Here is a 16,458-nt window from a genome sequence, read left to right on the forward strand (position 1 = left end):
CCCCGCGTCATGCGGTGGACTCAGAGGAAGCGGAGGAAGAATTTTGATTCTGGGAACTGGCTGACTGGTGCAGCTTTTTCCCTCTTCCCTCGTCTCTGCGCAGAAAGGCCACGCCTTTGACCCGCTTGCTTTTCTGAAGCCGAAAGGACTGTACCTGATAATACAGTGCTTTCTTAGGCTGTGAGGAAACCTGAGGTAAAAAAATTTCTTCCCAGCTGTTGCTGTGGATACGAGGTCCCAGAGACCATCCCCAAACATTTCCTCACCCTTATAAGGCTCTATGTGCCTTTTAAAGTCAGCATCACCTGTCCAGTGTGGGGTCTCTAATACCCTCCTGACAGAATGGCCATTGCATTAATTCTGGATGCCAGCCGGCAAAATATCCCTCTGTGCATCCCTCATATATAAGACGACGACTTATCTTCGCAAAATAGTATCCCTGTTTGACAGGGTTACAGGCCACGCTGCAGCAGCACTATCTGCAGGTCTCAGTCTAGTACCTGAGTGTGTAAATACAGACTTCAGGATAGCCTCCTGCTTTTTATCAGCAGGTACCTTCAAAGTGGCCGTATCCTAAGACGGCAGTGCCACCTTTTTTGACAAACGTGTGAGCGCCTTATCCACCCTAGGGGATATCTCCCAGCGTAACTTATCCTCTGGCGGGAAAAGGTACGCCATCAGTAACTTTTTAGAAATTACCACTTTCTTATCGGGGGAACCCACGCTTTTTCACACTTCATTCACTCATTTGATGGGGGAACAAAACACTGCCTGCTTTTTCTCCCCAAACATAAAACCCTTTTTTAGTGGTACTTGGGTTAATGTCAGAAATGTGTAACACATTTTTTATTGCCGGGATCATGTAACGGATGTTCCTAGTGGATTGTGTATATGTCTCAACCTCGTCGACACTGGAGTCAGACTCCGTGTCGACATCTGTGTCTGCCATCTGAGGGAGCGGGCGTTTTTGAGCCCCTGATGGCCTTTGAGACGCCTGGGCAGGCGCGGGCTGAGAAGCCGGCTGTCCCATAGCTGTTACGTCATCCAGCCTTTTATGTAAGGAGTTGACACTGTCGGTTAATACCTTCCACCTATCCATCCACTCTGGTGTCGGCCCACAGGGGCGACATCCCATTTATCGGCATCTGCTCCGCCTCCACATAAGCCTCCTCATCAAACATGTCGACACAGCCGTACCGACACACCGCACACACACAGGGAATGCTCTGACTGAGGACAGGACCCCACACAGCCCTTTGGGGAGACAGAGAGAGAGTATGCCAGCACACACCAGAGCGCTATATAATGTAGGGATAAACACTATCACAGAGTGAATTTTCCCCAATAGCTGCTTGTATAAACAATATTGCGCCTAAATTTTGTGCCCCCCCTCTCTTTTTAACCCTTTGAGCCTGAAAACTACAGGGGAGAGCCTGGGGAGCTGTCTTCCAGCTACACTGTGAAGAGAAAATGGCGCCAGTGTGCCGAGGGAGATAGCTCCGCCCCTTTTTCGCTGACTTTTCTCCCGCTTTTTTATGGATTCTGGCAGGGGTAATTATCACATATATAGCCTCTGGGGCTATATATTGTGATTATTTTGCCAGCCAAGGTGTTTTTATTGCTGCTCAGGGCGCCCCCCCCCAGCGCCCTGCACCCTCAGTGACCGGATGTGAAGTGTGTATGAGGAGCAATGGCGCACAGCTGCAGTGCTGTGCGCTACCTTGGTGAAGACTGAAGTCTTCTGCCGCCGATTTTTCCGGACCATCTTCATGCTTCTGGCTCTGTAAGGGGGACGGCGGCGCGGCTCCGGGAACGAACACCAAGGACTGGTCCTGCGGTCAATCCCTATGGAGCTAATGGTGTCCAGTAGCCTAAGAAGCCCAAGCTAGCTGCAAGCAGGTAGGTTCGCTTCTTCTCCCCTTAGTCCCTCGTTGCAGTGAGCCTGTTGCCAGCAGGTCTCACTGTAAAATAAAAAACCTAACATATACTTTCTTTCTAGGAGCTCAGGAGAGCCCCTAGTGTGCATCCAGCTCGGCCGGGCACAGAAATCTAACTGAGGTCTGGAGGAGTGGCATAGAGGGAGGAGCCAGTGCACACCAGATAGTACCTAATCTTTCTTTTAGAGTGCCCAGTCTCCTGCGGAGCCCGTCTATTCCCCATGGTCCTTACGGAGTTCCCAGCATCCACTAGGACGTCAGAGAAATAAGATTTTAAACCTACCGGTAAATCTTTTTCTCTTAGTCCGTAGAGGATGCTGGGGCTCCGTAAGGACCATGGGGATAGACGGGCTCCGCAGGAGACATGGGCACTAAAAAGAACCTATAGATATGGGTGTGCACTGGCTCCTCCCTCTATGCCCCTCCTCCAGACCTCAGTTAGAGAAACTGCCCAGAGGAGACGGACAGTACGAGGAAAGGATTTTTGTTAATCTAAGGGCAAGATTCATATCAGCCCACACCATCCACACCGTATAACATGGAATATACGAACCAGTTAACAGCATGAAGCCAAACAGCATCAGACCGAGACTGATCAAAACTGTAACATAACCCTTAAGTAAGCAAAAACTATATACAAGTCTTGCAGATGTAGTTCGCACTGGGATGGGTGCCCAGCATCCTCTATGGACTAGGAGAAAAAGATTTGCCGGTAGGTTTAAAATCTTATTTTCTCTTACGTCCCAGAGGATGCTGGGGACTCCGTAAGGACCATGGGGATTATACCAAAGCTCCAAAACGGGCGGGAGAGTGCGGATGACTCTGCAGCACCAATTGAGCAAACATGAGGTCCTCATCAGCCAGGGTATCAAACTTGTAGAACTTCGCAAAGGTGTTTGAACCCGACCAAGTAGCAGCTCAGCACAGCTGTAAAGCCGAGACACCTCGGGCAGCCGCCCAAGAAGAGCCCACCTTCCTAGTGGAATGGGCCTTTACAGAATTTGGTAACGGCAATCCAGCCGTAGAATGAGCCTGCTGAATCGTGTTACAGATCCAGCGAGCAATAGTCTGCTTCGAAGCAGGAGCGCCAACCTTGTCGGCTGCATACAGGACAAACAGTGCCTCTGTTTTCCTAACCCGGGCCGTTCTGGCCACATAAATTTTCAATGCCCTGACCACATCAAGGGACTCGGAATCCTCCAAGTCCCGTGTAGCCACAGGTACCACAATAGGTTGGTTCATATGAAAAGCAGAAACCACCTTGGGCAAAAATTGAGGATGAGTCCGCAACTCTGCTCTATCCACATGGAAAATCAGATAGGGGCTTTTGTGAGATAAAGCCGCCAACTCCGACACTCGCCTTGCTGATGCCAAGGCCAACAACATGACCACTTTCCAAGTGAGATATTTTAATTCCACCGTTTTAAGTGGTTCAAACCAGTGAGACTTAAGGAACCGCAACACCATGTTAAGGTCCCAGGGTGCCACTGGAGGTACAAAAGGAGGCTGGATATGCAACACTCCCTTCACAAAAGTCTGGACTTCTGGGAGAGAAGCCAGTTCCTTCTGAAAGAAAATGGATAGGGCCGAAATCTGAACCTTAATAAGCCTAATTTTAGACCCAAATTCACTCCAGTTTGTAGGAAGTGAAGGAAACGGCCCAAATGGAATTCTTGCGGAGGAGCATTCCTGGACTCACACCAAGATACGTACTTTCTCCATATACGGTGATAATGTTTCGCTGTCACGTCTTTCCTAGCCTTTATCAGAGTAGGAATGACCTCATCCGGAATGCCCTTTTCCGCTAGGATCCGGCGTTCAACCGCCATGCCGTCAAACTTAGCCGTTTGAGAGGAAGGGGCCACGGATCTTCTGTGAGCATTTCCTGCAGATCCGGATACCAGGTCCTTCGCGGCCAATCTGGAACAATGAGAATAGTCTGTACTCCTCTTCGTCTTATGATTCTCAATATCTTTAAGATGAGCGGAAGAGGAGGGAACACATAGACCGACTGAAACACCCATGGAGTCACCAGGGCGTCCACCGCCACTGCCTGAGGGTCCCTCGACCTGGCGCAATACTTCGGTAGTTTCTTGTTGAGGCGTGACGCCATCATGTCTATCTGAGGCAGTCCCCACCGACTTGCAATCTCTGCGAAGACTTCCTGATGAAGTACCCACTCTCCTGTATGTAGATCGTGTCTGCTGAGGAAGTCTGCTTCCCAGTTGTCTACTCCCGGAATAAGGACTGCTGTCAGGGCGCTTACATGATTTTCCGCCCAGCAAAGAATCCTGGTGGCTTCCGCCATTGCCACTCTGCTCTTTGTTCCGCCTTGGCGGTTTACATGGGCCACTGCGGTGATGTACTGGATCAGAACCGGTAGGTCGCGAAGCAAATTTTCCGCTTGTCGAAGGGCATTGTATATGGCCCTCAACTCCAATACGTTGATGTGAAGACAAGCCTCCTGGCTTGACCAGAGACCCTGGAAGTTTCTTCCCTGTGTGACTGCACCCCAACCTCGGAGGCTCGCGTCCGTGGTTACCAGAACCCAGTCCTGAATGCCGAACTTGCGACCCTCCAGAAGGTGAGCACTCTGCAGCCACCATAGGAGAGATACCCTGGCCCTGGGGGACAGGGTGATCATCTGATGAATCTGTAGATGTGACCCGGACCACTTGTCCAGAAGGTCCCATTGAAACGTTCTCGCATGGAACCTGCCGAATGGAATGGCCTCGTAAGTCGCCACCATCTTTCCCAGAACTTGAGTGCAGTGATGCACCGACAACCTCGTTGGCTTCAATAGGTCCCTGACCAAAGAAATGAGTTCTTGGGCCTTTTCCATCGGAAGATAAACCCTTTTCTGGTCTGTATCCAGAATCATGCCTAAGAAGGGCAAACGAGTCGTTGGAATCAACTGTGACTTTGGGATAATGAGAATCCAGCCGTGCTGTTGCAACACCCTCAGGGAGAGTGATACGCTGTTCAGCAACTGTTCTCTCGATCTCGCTTTTATTAGGAGATCGTCCAAGTACGGGATAATTGTGACACCCTGCTTGCGCAGGAGCACCATCATTTCCGCCATTACCTTGATGAAAATCCTCGGGGCCGTGGAAAGCCCAAACGGCAACGTCTGAAATTGGTAATGACAATCCTGTACAGCAAACCTCAGGAACGCCTGATGAGGCGGATATATGGGGACATGAAGGTATGCATCCTTTATGTCCAGGGACACCATATAATTCCCCCCCCTTCCAGGCTGGCGATGACCGCTCTGAGCGACTCCATCTTGAACTTGAACCTTTTTAAGTATGGGTTTAAGGATTTTAAATTCAAAATGGGCCTGACCGAACCGTCCGGTTTCGGGACTACAAACAGGGTTGAGTAATACCCTTTCCCTGCTGCAGCAGGGGGACTTTGACCACCACTTGTTGAAGACACAATTTTTGAATAGCCTTTAACACTATCTCCCTCTCTGGGGGAGAAGCCAGCAGGGCCAATTTGAAAAACCGGCGAGGAGGCACCTCTTCGAATTCCAGCTTGTAATCCTGGGAAACAATTTCTATTGCCCAGGGGTCCACCTGTGATTGAACCCAGACGTGGCTGAAAAGTCGAAGACGTGCCCCCACTGGGGCGGACTCCCTCAGCGGAGCCCAAGCGTCATGCGGTGGATTTTGTAGAGGCCGGGGAGGACTTCTGCTCCTGGGAACTAGCTGTGGCTGGCAGCTTTTTCCCCTTGCCCTTACCTCTGGCAAGAAAGGAAGATCCCAGCACTCTCTTGGGTTTATGCGACCGAAAGGACTGCATCTGATAATGTGCCGTTTTCTTAGGCTGTGAGGAAACATAAGGCAAAAAAGTTGATTTACCTGCCGTAACCGTGGAAACTAGGCCCGTGAGACCTTCCCCAAATAATTCCTCACCCTTGTAAGGTAAAACCTCCATATGCCTCTTCGAGTCGGCATCGCCCGTCCATTGTCGGGTCCATAGGGCTCGCCTAGCCGAAATCGCCATAGCGTTGGCTCTGGAACCCAGTAGGCCAATGTCTCTCTGAGCATATCTCATATATAGGACAGCATCTTTAATATGACCCAGGGTCAATAAAATGGTTTCCTTATCCAGCGAATCTATATCAGCAGATAAGGTATCTGTCCACGCCGCTACAGCACTACAAACCCAAGCCGACGCTATCGCCGGTCTGAGTAAGGTACCAGTATGTGTGCAAATAGACTTCAAGGTAGTCTCCTGCCTGCGATCAGCAGGATCCTTGAGGGTTGCCGTATCTTGAGATGGCAGCGGTACCTTTTTGGATAAGCGTGTCAATGCTTTGTCCACCCTTGGGGAGGATTCCCACCGTATCCTGTCCTTAGCCGGGAAAGGATACGCCATAAGAATCCTTTTGGGAATCTGCAGTCTTTTATCTGGAGAATCCCAAGCCTTTTCAAATAATTCGTTCAGCTCATGAGATGGAGGAAAGGTTACCTCAGGTTTCTTTTCTTTAAACATGTGTACCCTCGTGTCAGGGACAGAGGGTTCATCCGTGATATGCAACACCTCTTTTATAGCAATAATCATATAATGAATACTTTTAGCCATTTTTGGCTGCAACTTTGCATCATCGTAATCGACACTGGACTCAGAATCCGTGTCGGTATCAGTGTCTACTATTTGGGATAGTGGGCGCTTTTGAGACCCAGAAGGTCCCTGTGACATAGTGAAAGGCAGGGCTACAGTCCCTGTACAGTCCCTGGACTCAGCTTTGTCCAACCTTTTGTGCAATAAATTCACATTTGCATTTAAAACATTCTACATATCCAACCATTCAGGTGTCGGCGTTGCCGACGGAGACACCACACTCATTTGCTCCACCTCCTCCCTATAAGAGCCTTCTGCTTCAGACATGCCGACACACGCGTACCGACACACCACACACTCAGGGAATTCTCTATCTGGAGACAGTTCCCCCACAAGACCCTTTGGAGAGACAGAGAGAGAGTATGCCAGCACACACCCAGCGCCAATGACCCATGGAAAAAAATTACCCAGATAGCGCTTTATTTCTTAAATATATAACACTGCGCCAAATTATGTGCCCCCCTCCCCCCCCCCTTCTTTCCAACCTTCTGTCACCGTGTTCAGCAGGGGAGATTCCGGGGAGCCAGCTTCTCTGCAGTGTGCTGTGGAGAAAATAGCGCTGGTGAGTGCTGAGGATCAAGCTCCGCCCCCTCAGCGGCAGGCTTCGGTCCCGCTCGATTTCGTTTAAACTGGCGGGGGATGTTAGACTATACAGTGCAGAGCCCATGTATGTCCTATATAGCCAGAACAGAGGTTTAAATTGCTGCCCAGGGCGCCCCCCCTGCGCCCTTACAGTGCCTGCCCTGTGTGTGTTGTGTGGGAGCAATGGCGCGCAGCGTTACCTCTATGAAGATCTGAAGTCTTCTGCCGCCTCTGAAGACGGCGGCGCGGCTCCGGGACAAACAGCTAGGAGAGACCTGCGTTCCGACTGCCTCTGGAGCTAATGGTGTCCAGTAGCCTAAGAAGCAGTGCCTAGCAGTTAAGTAGGTCTGCTTCTCTCTCCTCAGTCCCTCGATGCAGGGAGCCTGTTGCCAGCAGGCTCCCTGAAAATAAAAAACCTAACAAAAATTATTTATTTTCAGGAAACTCAGGAGAGCTCCCTGTAATGCACCCAGTCTCCTCTGGCCCCAGTATCAAACTGAGGTCTGGAGGAGGGGCATAGAGGGGGGAACCAGTGCACACCCATATCTAAAGTTCTTTTTAGTGCCCATGTCTCCTGCGGAGCCCGTCTATCCCCATGGTCCTTACGGAGTCCCCAGCATCCTCTCGGACCTAAGAGAAAAAGATTGTGCAGTTTCAGGGTAGCTCGAGACTTACTCCTAGCTAGCGATCACTTCAGACTATTTAGTTCCTGTTTTGACATCACAAACACGCCCTGCGTTCGGCCAGCCACGCCTGCGTTTTTAACCGACATGCCTGCGTTTTTTCACACACTCCCCGAAAACGGTCAGTTTCCGCCCAAAAACACCCACTTCCTGTCAATCACTCTGCGGCCAGCAGTGCGACTGAAAACCATCGCTAGACCCTGTGTAAAACTGCATCGGCTTTTGTGAAAGTACGATGCGCAGAAATGCCGATTTTTAGCCTGATCGCTGCGCTGTGAACAACGGCAGCTAGTGATCAACTTGGAATGACCCCCTATCTACTTTAGTTAGACTCAATTCGGTGGAGAAAATGATATTCTACCCTTTGTATAACACACATCCGAGGAAGACCTGCAGTTACCGGGGATAGCAGTAAGCAGTGGACACAAATACAAATGTGGAACGCTTCTAAAGGCTTGAGAAGTGGCCATAACATGACCCCAGGACAGTCCAGATATTTGCAACCAAAAGCATTTCCAACCTATTTAACAGAAAAACCAAATTTTCATGACCTCTTTTCATCACAATGTTCCCTTCCATAGGTATTTACTAACTTTCTTGTTTGTCACCTGTAGGTGTCATGGCTTTCACTGCGGTTGCTAAAGAGATTTAGGGCCTTAATTCAGACCTGATCGCTACGGTGCGTTTTTTGCATCCCTGCGATCAGGTAGTCACCGCCTACAGGGGGAGGGGGTAGTCGCTGTGCAAGGGTGCGATCGCATGTGCAGAGACTAGCTGCACAAACAAAAGTTTGTGCAGTCTCTGTACAGCCCAGGGCTTACTCAGCCGCTGCGATGATCGGGGCCGGAGCTGACGTCAGAAACCCTCCTTCCAAACGCCTGGATCCTCCTGTGTTTTCCCGGACACCCCTCTAAAATGGTCAGTTGCCACCCGCAAACGGACTCTTCCTGTCAGTCACCTTGCGATCGCCCGTGCGATCGCTTTGTTCGCACCATCCCGTCGCTGACCGGCGCTCTCTGTCCCTGCGGACCGGCGTGCCTGCGCATTGCGGTGCATACGCATGCGCAGTTCAGACCCAATCGCCCGCTGTGCGAAAACACACAGCAGCGTTTGGGTCTCAATAAGGCTCTTAGTCGGCGACTAAAAACTCAGCCGGGACAGCAAAATATGAAACATTTCATAAAATCTTATTATAATCACATCTGTGTATGATTTCCTAATGACATATATTGTAGTATTGCTATATAATCTGTTATTCTGTTACTATTACTGGTGCGGTATATGCTGTTTTGTTCTTCTTTTATATGTAAAGTAATTTCTAATATTTTGTTAGACAATTGAAGATTCATTCAGAAGAGTCCCCAGAACTATAAACACCAAACAGCTGGGAAATCTGACACGCAAACCGTAACTTACGTGGCATATCCAAAGACAATGTTTGCCGTCACCTGCAGGTTCTCTGGAATCAGGATAGTATTATCATACTGGTTTCTGCAATGAGACACATTATATATGATGACTGACACATGTTCTGAATACTATAGATGTAAGGAGAGTATAAGGTTATTCTGAGTCTTTACCATCGGATCAGCAGTAACAATCTTGGATAGCAACAAAATGCAGACACTAATTAATGATTATGGGGTCTATGGGGGTTATTCCGAGTTGATCGCTTGCTAGCAGTTTTTAGCAGCCGTGCAAACGCATTGTGGCCGCCCACCGGGGAGTGTATTTCAGCTTTGCAGGAGTGCGAACGCTTGTGCGGCAGAGCGCCTGCAAAATCATTTTGTGCAAAACAAGACCAGCCCTGTAGTTACTCTTTGTGTGCATTGATTCTAGCGACGGAGGGACGTCTTTTGGCGTCTCACACCCGCCCAGCATTCGCCCAGTCGCACCTGCGTTTTTCCCGACACGCCTGCGTCTTTCTAAGCACTCCCTGAAAACAGTCGGTTGACACCCAGAAACACCCACTTCATGTCAATCTTCCTGCATTCGGCCGTGCGACTGAAAGCTTCGCTAGAACCTGTGCAAAACCACGATGCTCTTTGTACCCGTACGTCGCGCAGATTCGCCGTTTTTTTCACTGATTGCTGCGCTGCGAACAACGGCAGCTAGCGATCAACTCGGAATGACCCCCTATGTACTAAGCTTTGGAGAGTGATAAAGTGGAGAGAGATAAAGTACCGGCCAATCAGCTCCTAAATGTCATGTTACTGGCTGTGTTTAAAAAAATGACAGTTAGGAGCTGATTGACTGGTACTTTATCTCTTTCCACTTTGTCTCTCTCCAAAGCTTAGTACGAGACTGGGTAATAACAGACAGACAGAGAGGTAAGAGGGTCCTGCTCGCAGGCTTACACTCTACAGATCAAAGTAGATTTACTCTGGTGGGGTTCAGCAACTGCTGGCATCCCAATCCGTTGTGGAACTACAAGTCCCAGCATAGTCTGTCAGAGGTTGGCATGCTCTGTTTTGCGCCTGCACAGCTGAATTGCCACTGGTCACCTTACCTCTGTCATTGGTGGTCATTCCGAGTTGTTCGCTCGCAAGCTGCTTTTAGCAGCTTTGCACACGCTAAGCCGCCGCCTACTGGGAGTGAATCTTAGCTTCTTAAAATTGCGAACGAAAGATTCGCAATATTGCGATAAGACATCTCTGTGCAGTTTCTGAGTAACTCGAGACTTACTCGGCATCTGCGATCAGTTCAGTGCTTGTCGTTCCTGGTTTGACGTCACAAACACACCCAGCGTTCGCCCAGACACTCCTCCGTTTCTCCAGCCACTCCCGCGTTTTTCCCAGAAACGGCAGCGTTTTTTCACACACACCTATAAAACGGCCAGTTTCCGCCCAGAAACACCCACTTCCTGCCAATCACATTACGATCACCAGAACGAAGAAAAAACCGTGAGTAAAATTCCTAACTGCATAGCAAATTTACTTGGCGCAGTCGCAGTGCAGACATTGCGCATGCGCACTAAGCGGAAAATCGCTGCGATGCGAAGAAATTTACAGTGCGAACAACTCGGAATGACCCCCATTATTAGCACTGTCATTACAAGGTAATTCCTTCACTGTCTTGTAAAAATAATGACCTTTCCACTGTGTGGTCAAATGTCACCCGCGCTCTCACTTACTGAGGCGGTAATCGCTACACGCTGATGGACGCGCTGTGTGGCGGTCATTACTCACCTTTTCCGGCACATGTCCAGCAGAAACACATTAAGGCCGGTCTCCTTCTCCTGCATTAGTTTCAGGATGCTCTGGACGCACAAGCAGTTGGAGGATCGGTACGGCTTCGGAGCATCAATCGGAACCATAAAACTATTCCCAAAGTTTTCATAACCATGGCCGGCATAGTACAGCAGCCCTGCAAGTCAGGATACAGTCACCATCACATAAGTGTGTTTTCTAACTAGTTTTTGAGAACAGAATAAATAAATGAAGAATTGGATAACAAATCTAAATGAGGGTCAGATTCAGAAACGTACGATATGCCGGAGTTTTTGCAGCTGAGAGATTATCTGTAAACAGCGCAAGCGTCTAAGTCGCACTGCACATGCATCAGTGTACACTAACGTAGTCGCGCGCTACAATTTCTTGTTATGGTACAACTCTGAATGAGGCCCCAGGGCCACGTCCTGGTGGCGCCATAGGCACTGGATATCATACGTGTAAGGGAGACACATAACCACCCAACGTTCTACAGGGGTCATTCCGAGTTGATCACTCGCTAGCTACTTTTAGCAGCCATGCAAATGCATAGTCGCCGCCCACAGGGGGAGTGTATTTTCACTTTGCAAGTGTGTGAACGCCTGTGCAGCCGAGCGGTACAAAAACATTTTGTGCAGAACAAGACCAACCCTGTAGTTACTTATCCTGTGCGATGAATCCAGCGACGGAGGTCCCGGAATTGACGTCAGACACCCGCCCTGCAAACGCCTGCGTTTTTCCAAACACTCCCAGAAAACGGTCAGTTGACACCCATAAACACCCTCTTCCTGTCAATCTCCTTGTGATCGGCTGTGTGAATGGATTCTTCGCTAGATCCAGTGCACAACAACGATGCTCTTGCGGCGCATACGCATGCGCAGTTTTGCCATTTTTTTACCAGATCGCTGCGCTGCGAAAATCGGCAGCGAGCGATCAACTCGGAATGACCCCCTATGTTTGGGAATCAGGACATCTTTGTGCCTAATTATATCCCAGACTACAGGAATGTTTTTGCTATTAACCGATGGAAAAAAATGTAATGGGTCACTCCTCCAGGAAGCCCACAGTTAGATGGGGCAGTCTTATCTTTGGAGGAGAGCTCTATGAGTTTGGGTTTTTACCCCCACTGCTGGAATGTCCCACGCACTCTGAGCAGTATAGCCTGGCACAGTGCGTATTCCAAGGTGCCGCGGGTGGGAAGGGGGGGGGGGGGGGGAGGGGCAGAGACTGCACACAGATTACTGGATAGTTGTCTCTGCAAACTAAACTATTTACAGTGCCTTACTTAAGTATTCACCCCCCTTTGCATTTTTCATGTTTTGTTGCCTCACAGCCTGGAATTAAAATGGATTGTTTGAAGGTTTGCATCATTTCATTCACAGAACATGGCTACAACTTTGAAGATGTTTTTTTTAAATTTATTGTGAAGCAAACAACAAATAGGACAAAATAACAGAAAACTTCAGCGTGCAGAACTATTCACCCCCCTAAAGTCAGTACTTTGTAGAGCCATCTTTTGCGGCAATTACAGCAGCAAGTCATTTGGATAAGTCTCTATGAGCTTTCCGCATCTTGCCACTGGTATTTTTGCCCATTCCTCAAGGCAAAACTGCTCCAGCTCCTTCATGTTGGATGGTTTCCGCTTGTGAACAGCAATCTTCAAGTCTGACCACAGATTCTCAATTGGATTGAGATCTGGGCTTTGACTAGGCCATCCCAACACATTTAAATGTTTCCCCTTAAACCACTTGAGTGTTGCTTTAGCAGTATGCTTCGGGTCATTGTCCTGCTGGAAGGTGAACCTCCGTCCCAGTCTCAAATCACAAGCAGACTGAAACAGGTTTTGCTCAAGAATATCCCTGTATTTAGCACCATCCATCTTTCCCTCGACTCGAAACAGTTTCCCAATCCCTGCTGCTGAAAAACATCCCCACGCCATGATGCTGCCACCACGTTTCACTGTGGGGATGGTGTTCTTGGGGTGATGGGATGTGTTGGGTTTGCGCCAGACATAGCGTTTTCCTTGGTGGCCGAAAAGTTCAATTTTAGTCTCATCTGACCAGAGCACCTTCCGCCAAACATTTGGGGAGTCGTTCACATGCATTTTGGCAAACTCAAAATGTGCCTTCTTATTTTTAACACTAAGTAATGGCTTTTTTCTGGGCACTCTTCCATAAAGCCCAGCTCTATGGAGTATATGGCTTATTGTGGTCCCATGCGCAGATACACCAGTCTCTGCTGTGGAACTCTGCAGCTCCTTCAGGGTTACCTTTGGCCTCTGTGCTGTCTCTCTGATTAATGCCCTCCTTGCCCGGTCTGTGAGTTTTGGTGGCCCGGCCCTCTCTTGGCAGGTTTGTTGTGGTACCATGTTCTTTCCATTTGAAGATGATGGATTTGATGGTGCTTTGGGGGATCATCAAAGATTTGGATATTTTTTTTATAACCCAACCCTGACTTGTACTTCTCAACAACTTTGTCCCTGACTTGTTTGGAGAGCTCCTTGGTCTTCATGCTGTGATGCCTCTTGCTTAGTGGTGTTGCAGCCTCTGGGGCCTTTCAGAAAAGGTGTGTTTATACTGACAGATCATGTGACACTTAGATTGCACACAGGTGGACTTAATTTCACTAATTATGTGACTTCTGAAGGTAATTGGTTACGCCAGAACTTTTGAGGGGCTTCATAGCAAAGGGGGTGAATACATATGCACATGCCAATTTTCAAATTTTTATTTATAAAAATTATTTTTTATATACATTTTTCTCATTTCACGTCACCAACTTAGACTATTTTGTGCAGTTCCATCACATAAAATAAAGATAAAAATAAAATAAAATTACAGGTTGTAACAAAATAGGTAAAAAGACAAAGGGGGTGAATACTTTATGAATGCCATGTATACTATGCTGCGCATACACCACCAGCACCAAGAAAATAGGATTTTAATTACCTACCGGTAAATCCTTTTCTCGTAGTCTGTAGAGGATACTGGGGTCCACATTAGTACCATGGGGTATAGACGGATGCACTAGGAGCCTTGGGCACTTTAAGAAACCAATAGTGTACACTGGCTCCTCCCTCGATGCCCCTCCTACCAGACTCAGTCTAGAAACTGTGCCCGAGGAGACAGACATATCCTGAAGAAGGATATAACAGATCAGTGATTAGATTTGAACCAGCACACACAAACTAGAGGAAAGCCACGCTAACCAAACTTGAACAGGAACAGCAACAGCTGAACCAACAATAATACTTAACGAAGTAACAGTGCAGGAAACACGAAGCACCGGGCAGGCGCCCAGTATCCTCTACGGACTACGAGAAAAGGATTTACTGGTAGGTAAGGAAAATCCGATTTTCTCTTACGTCCTAGAGGATACTGGTGTCCACATTAGTACCATGGTGATGTACCAAAGCTCCCAAACTGGGTGGGAGAGTGCTGAGGTTCCTGCAGAACTGACTGACCAAACTAAAGGTCCTCAGAGGCCAAAGTATCGAACACGTAGAACTTTACAAACGTGTTCGAACCCAACCAAGTAGCTGCTCGGCAGAGCTGTAAAGCCGAGACACCCCGGGCAGCCACCCCGGAAGAACCCACCGACCTAGTAGAGTGGGCCTGTACTTTAGGAACCGGCAATCCTGCCGATGAATAAGCCTGCTGGATAGTAAGTCTGATCCAGCGAGCAGTAGACTGCTTTGAAGCAGGACACCCAATTTTCTGGGGATCATAGAGAACAAACAGCGAGTCAGATTTTCTATGACGAGCTGTCTGCGTCACATAGATCTTCAAAGCCCTCACAACATCCAAGGACTTTGAGGTAACAGAGGTGTCCGTAAGCACCGGAACCACAATAGGTTGGTTGATATGAAACGCAGACACCACCTTAGGAAGATATTGCTGACGAGTTCTGAGTTCAGCTCTATCTTCATGAAAAATCAAATAGGGGCTTTTGTGAGACAACGCCCCCAGTTCCGACACACGCCTTGCGGAACCTAAGGCCAACAGTGAAACGGTCTTCCACGTAAGAAACTTTATGTCAACCTCCTGTAAAGGCTCAAACCATTCTGATTGTAGAAACTGCAACACCACGTTGAGATCCCAAGGTGCCGAGGGAGGCACAAAGGGCGGTTGGATGTGCAGAACACCCTTCAAGAACGCCTGAACCTCAGGGAGGGAAGCCAACTGTTTCTGGAAGAAAATTATTAAGGCCGAAATCTGGATTTTTAAGGAGCCCAAACGTAGGCCCACATCCACACCTGACTGTAGAAAAAGGAGAAAACGTTTCACAGTAGGAAATTTCCAGTTTTCACACCACGAGACATATTTTTTTTTAAATACGGTGGTAATGTTTAGACGTTACCCCTTTCCTGGCTTGAATCAGGGTTGGAATAACCTTGTCCGGAATTCCTTTCCGGGCTAGGATAAGACGTTCAACCTCCATGCCGTCAAACATAACCGTGTTAAGTCTTGATAGATGAACTGCCCCTGTTGTAGAAGATCCTCTCGAAGAGGCAGAGGCCACGGGTCCTGTAGACGCCTCTCCAGTAGATCTGCGTACCAGGCCCTTCTTGGCCAGTCCGAAGCAAAGAGAATTGCTTGAACCTGTTCCCTTTTTATTCTTTTGAGAATTCAGTGGAAGAGGTTGAAACAAGTAACCCATCTGGTAGACCCATGGAGTCACCACAGCGTCCACCGCCACTGCTTGTGGGTCCCTCAACCTGGAACAATACCGCTTGAGCTTCTTGTTGAGCTTAGAGGCCATCATGTCTATTTGTGGAATTCCCCACCGACGTGTCAAGGACTTGAACACCTGTGGGTGGAGGCTCCACCCTCCTGGGTGGAGGTCGTGTCTGCTGAGGAAGTCCGCTTCCCAATTATCTACTCCCCGAATGAAGATTGCCGACAGCACCACCGCATGTCTTTCTATCCAGAGGAGAATCCTTGTTACCTCTGACATTGCTGCTCTGCTCTTTGTTCTGCCCTGTCGGTTTATGTACGTTACTGCCGTCACATTGTCCAACTGAACTTGAATGGCATGATCTTGAAGAAGATGCGACGCCTGTAGAAGGGCTTTGTATATGGCCCTTAGCTCCAGAACGTTGATCAGAAGGATGGTTTCCTGACTTGACCATTTTCCTTGGAACTGTTCCCCTTGGGTGACTGCTCCCCAACCTCTGAGGCTTGCGTATGTGGTTAGCAGAATACAATTTTGAATCCCGGAACCTTCGACCCTCGGTCAGGTGAGAAGTCTGAAGCCACCACAGAAGAGAAATCCTGGCTTTTGGCGACAGACGTATCCTCTGGTGCATGTGAAGATGCGATCCAGACCATTTGTCCAACCGATCCAGCTGGAAGGGCCTTGCATGAAACCTTTCGTACTGCAGAGCCTCGTAAGAGGCTACCATCTTCCCCAGAAGGC

The 16,458-nt window shown here is 48.7% G+C and overlaps 1 protein-coding gene across 4 annotated transcripts in view; it reads right to left on the reverse strand.

The window, feature by feature from the left end:
- The window catches only part of MALT1 (MALT1 paracaspase), a 183,583-nt gene that overhangs the window by 24,722 nt on the left and 142,403 nt on the right, over positions 1-16,458 (reverse strand). For all 4 annotated transcript variants that reach the window (XM_063959446.1, XM_063959435.1, XM_063959428.1 and 1 more), the window contains 2 exons: positions 11,020-11,197; positions 9,248-9,322 (listed from right to left, as the gene is read on the reverse strand). In XM_063959446.1, coding sequence (XP_063815516.1) covers positions 9,248-9,322; positions 11,020-11,197 — 253 coding nt within the window. The remainder of the gene's footprint in view (positions 1-9,247; positions 9,323-11,019; positions 11,198-16,458) is intronic.

This window comes from Pseudophryne corroboree, chromosome 1 (genome assembly GCF_028390025.1).
Source record: "Pseudophryne corroboree isolate aPseCor3 chromosome 1, aPseCor3.hap2, whole genome shotgun sequence".
Taxonomy (NCBI): domain Eukaryota; kingdom Metazoa; phylum Chordata; class Amphibia; order Anura; family Myobatrachidae; genus Pseudophryne; species Pseudophryne corroboree.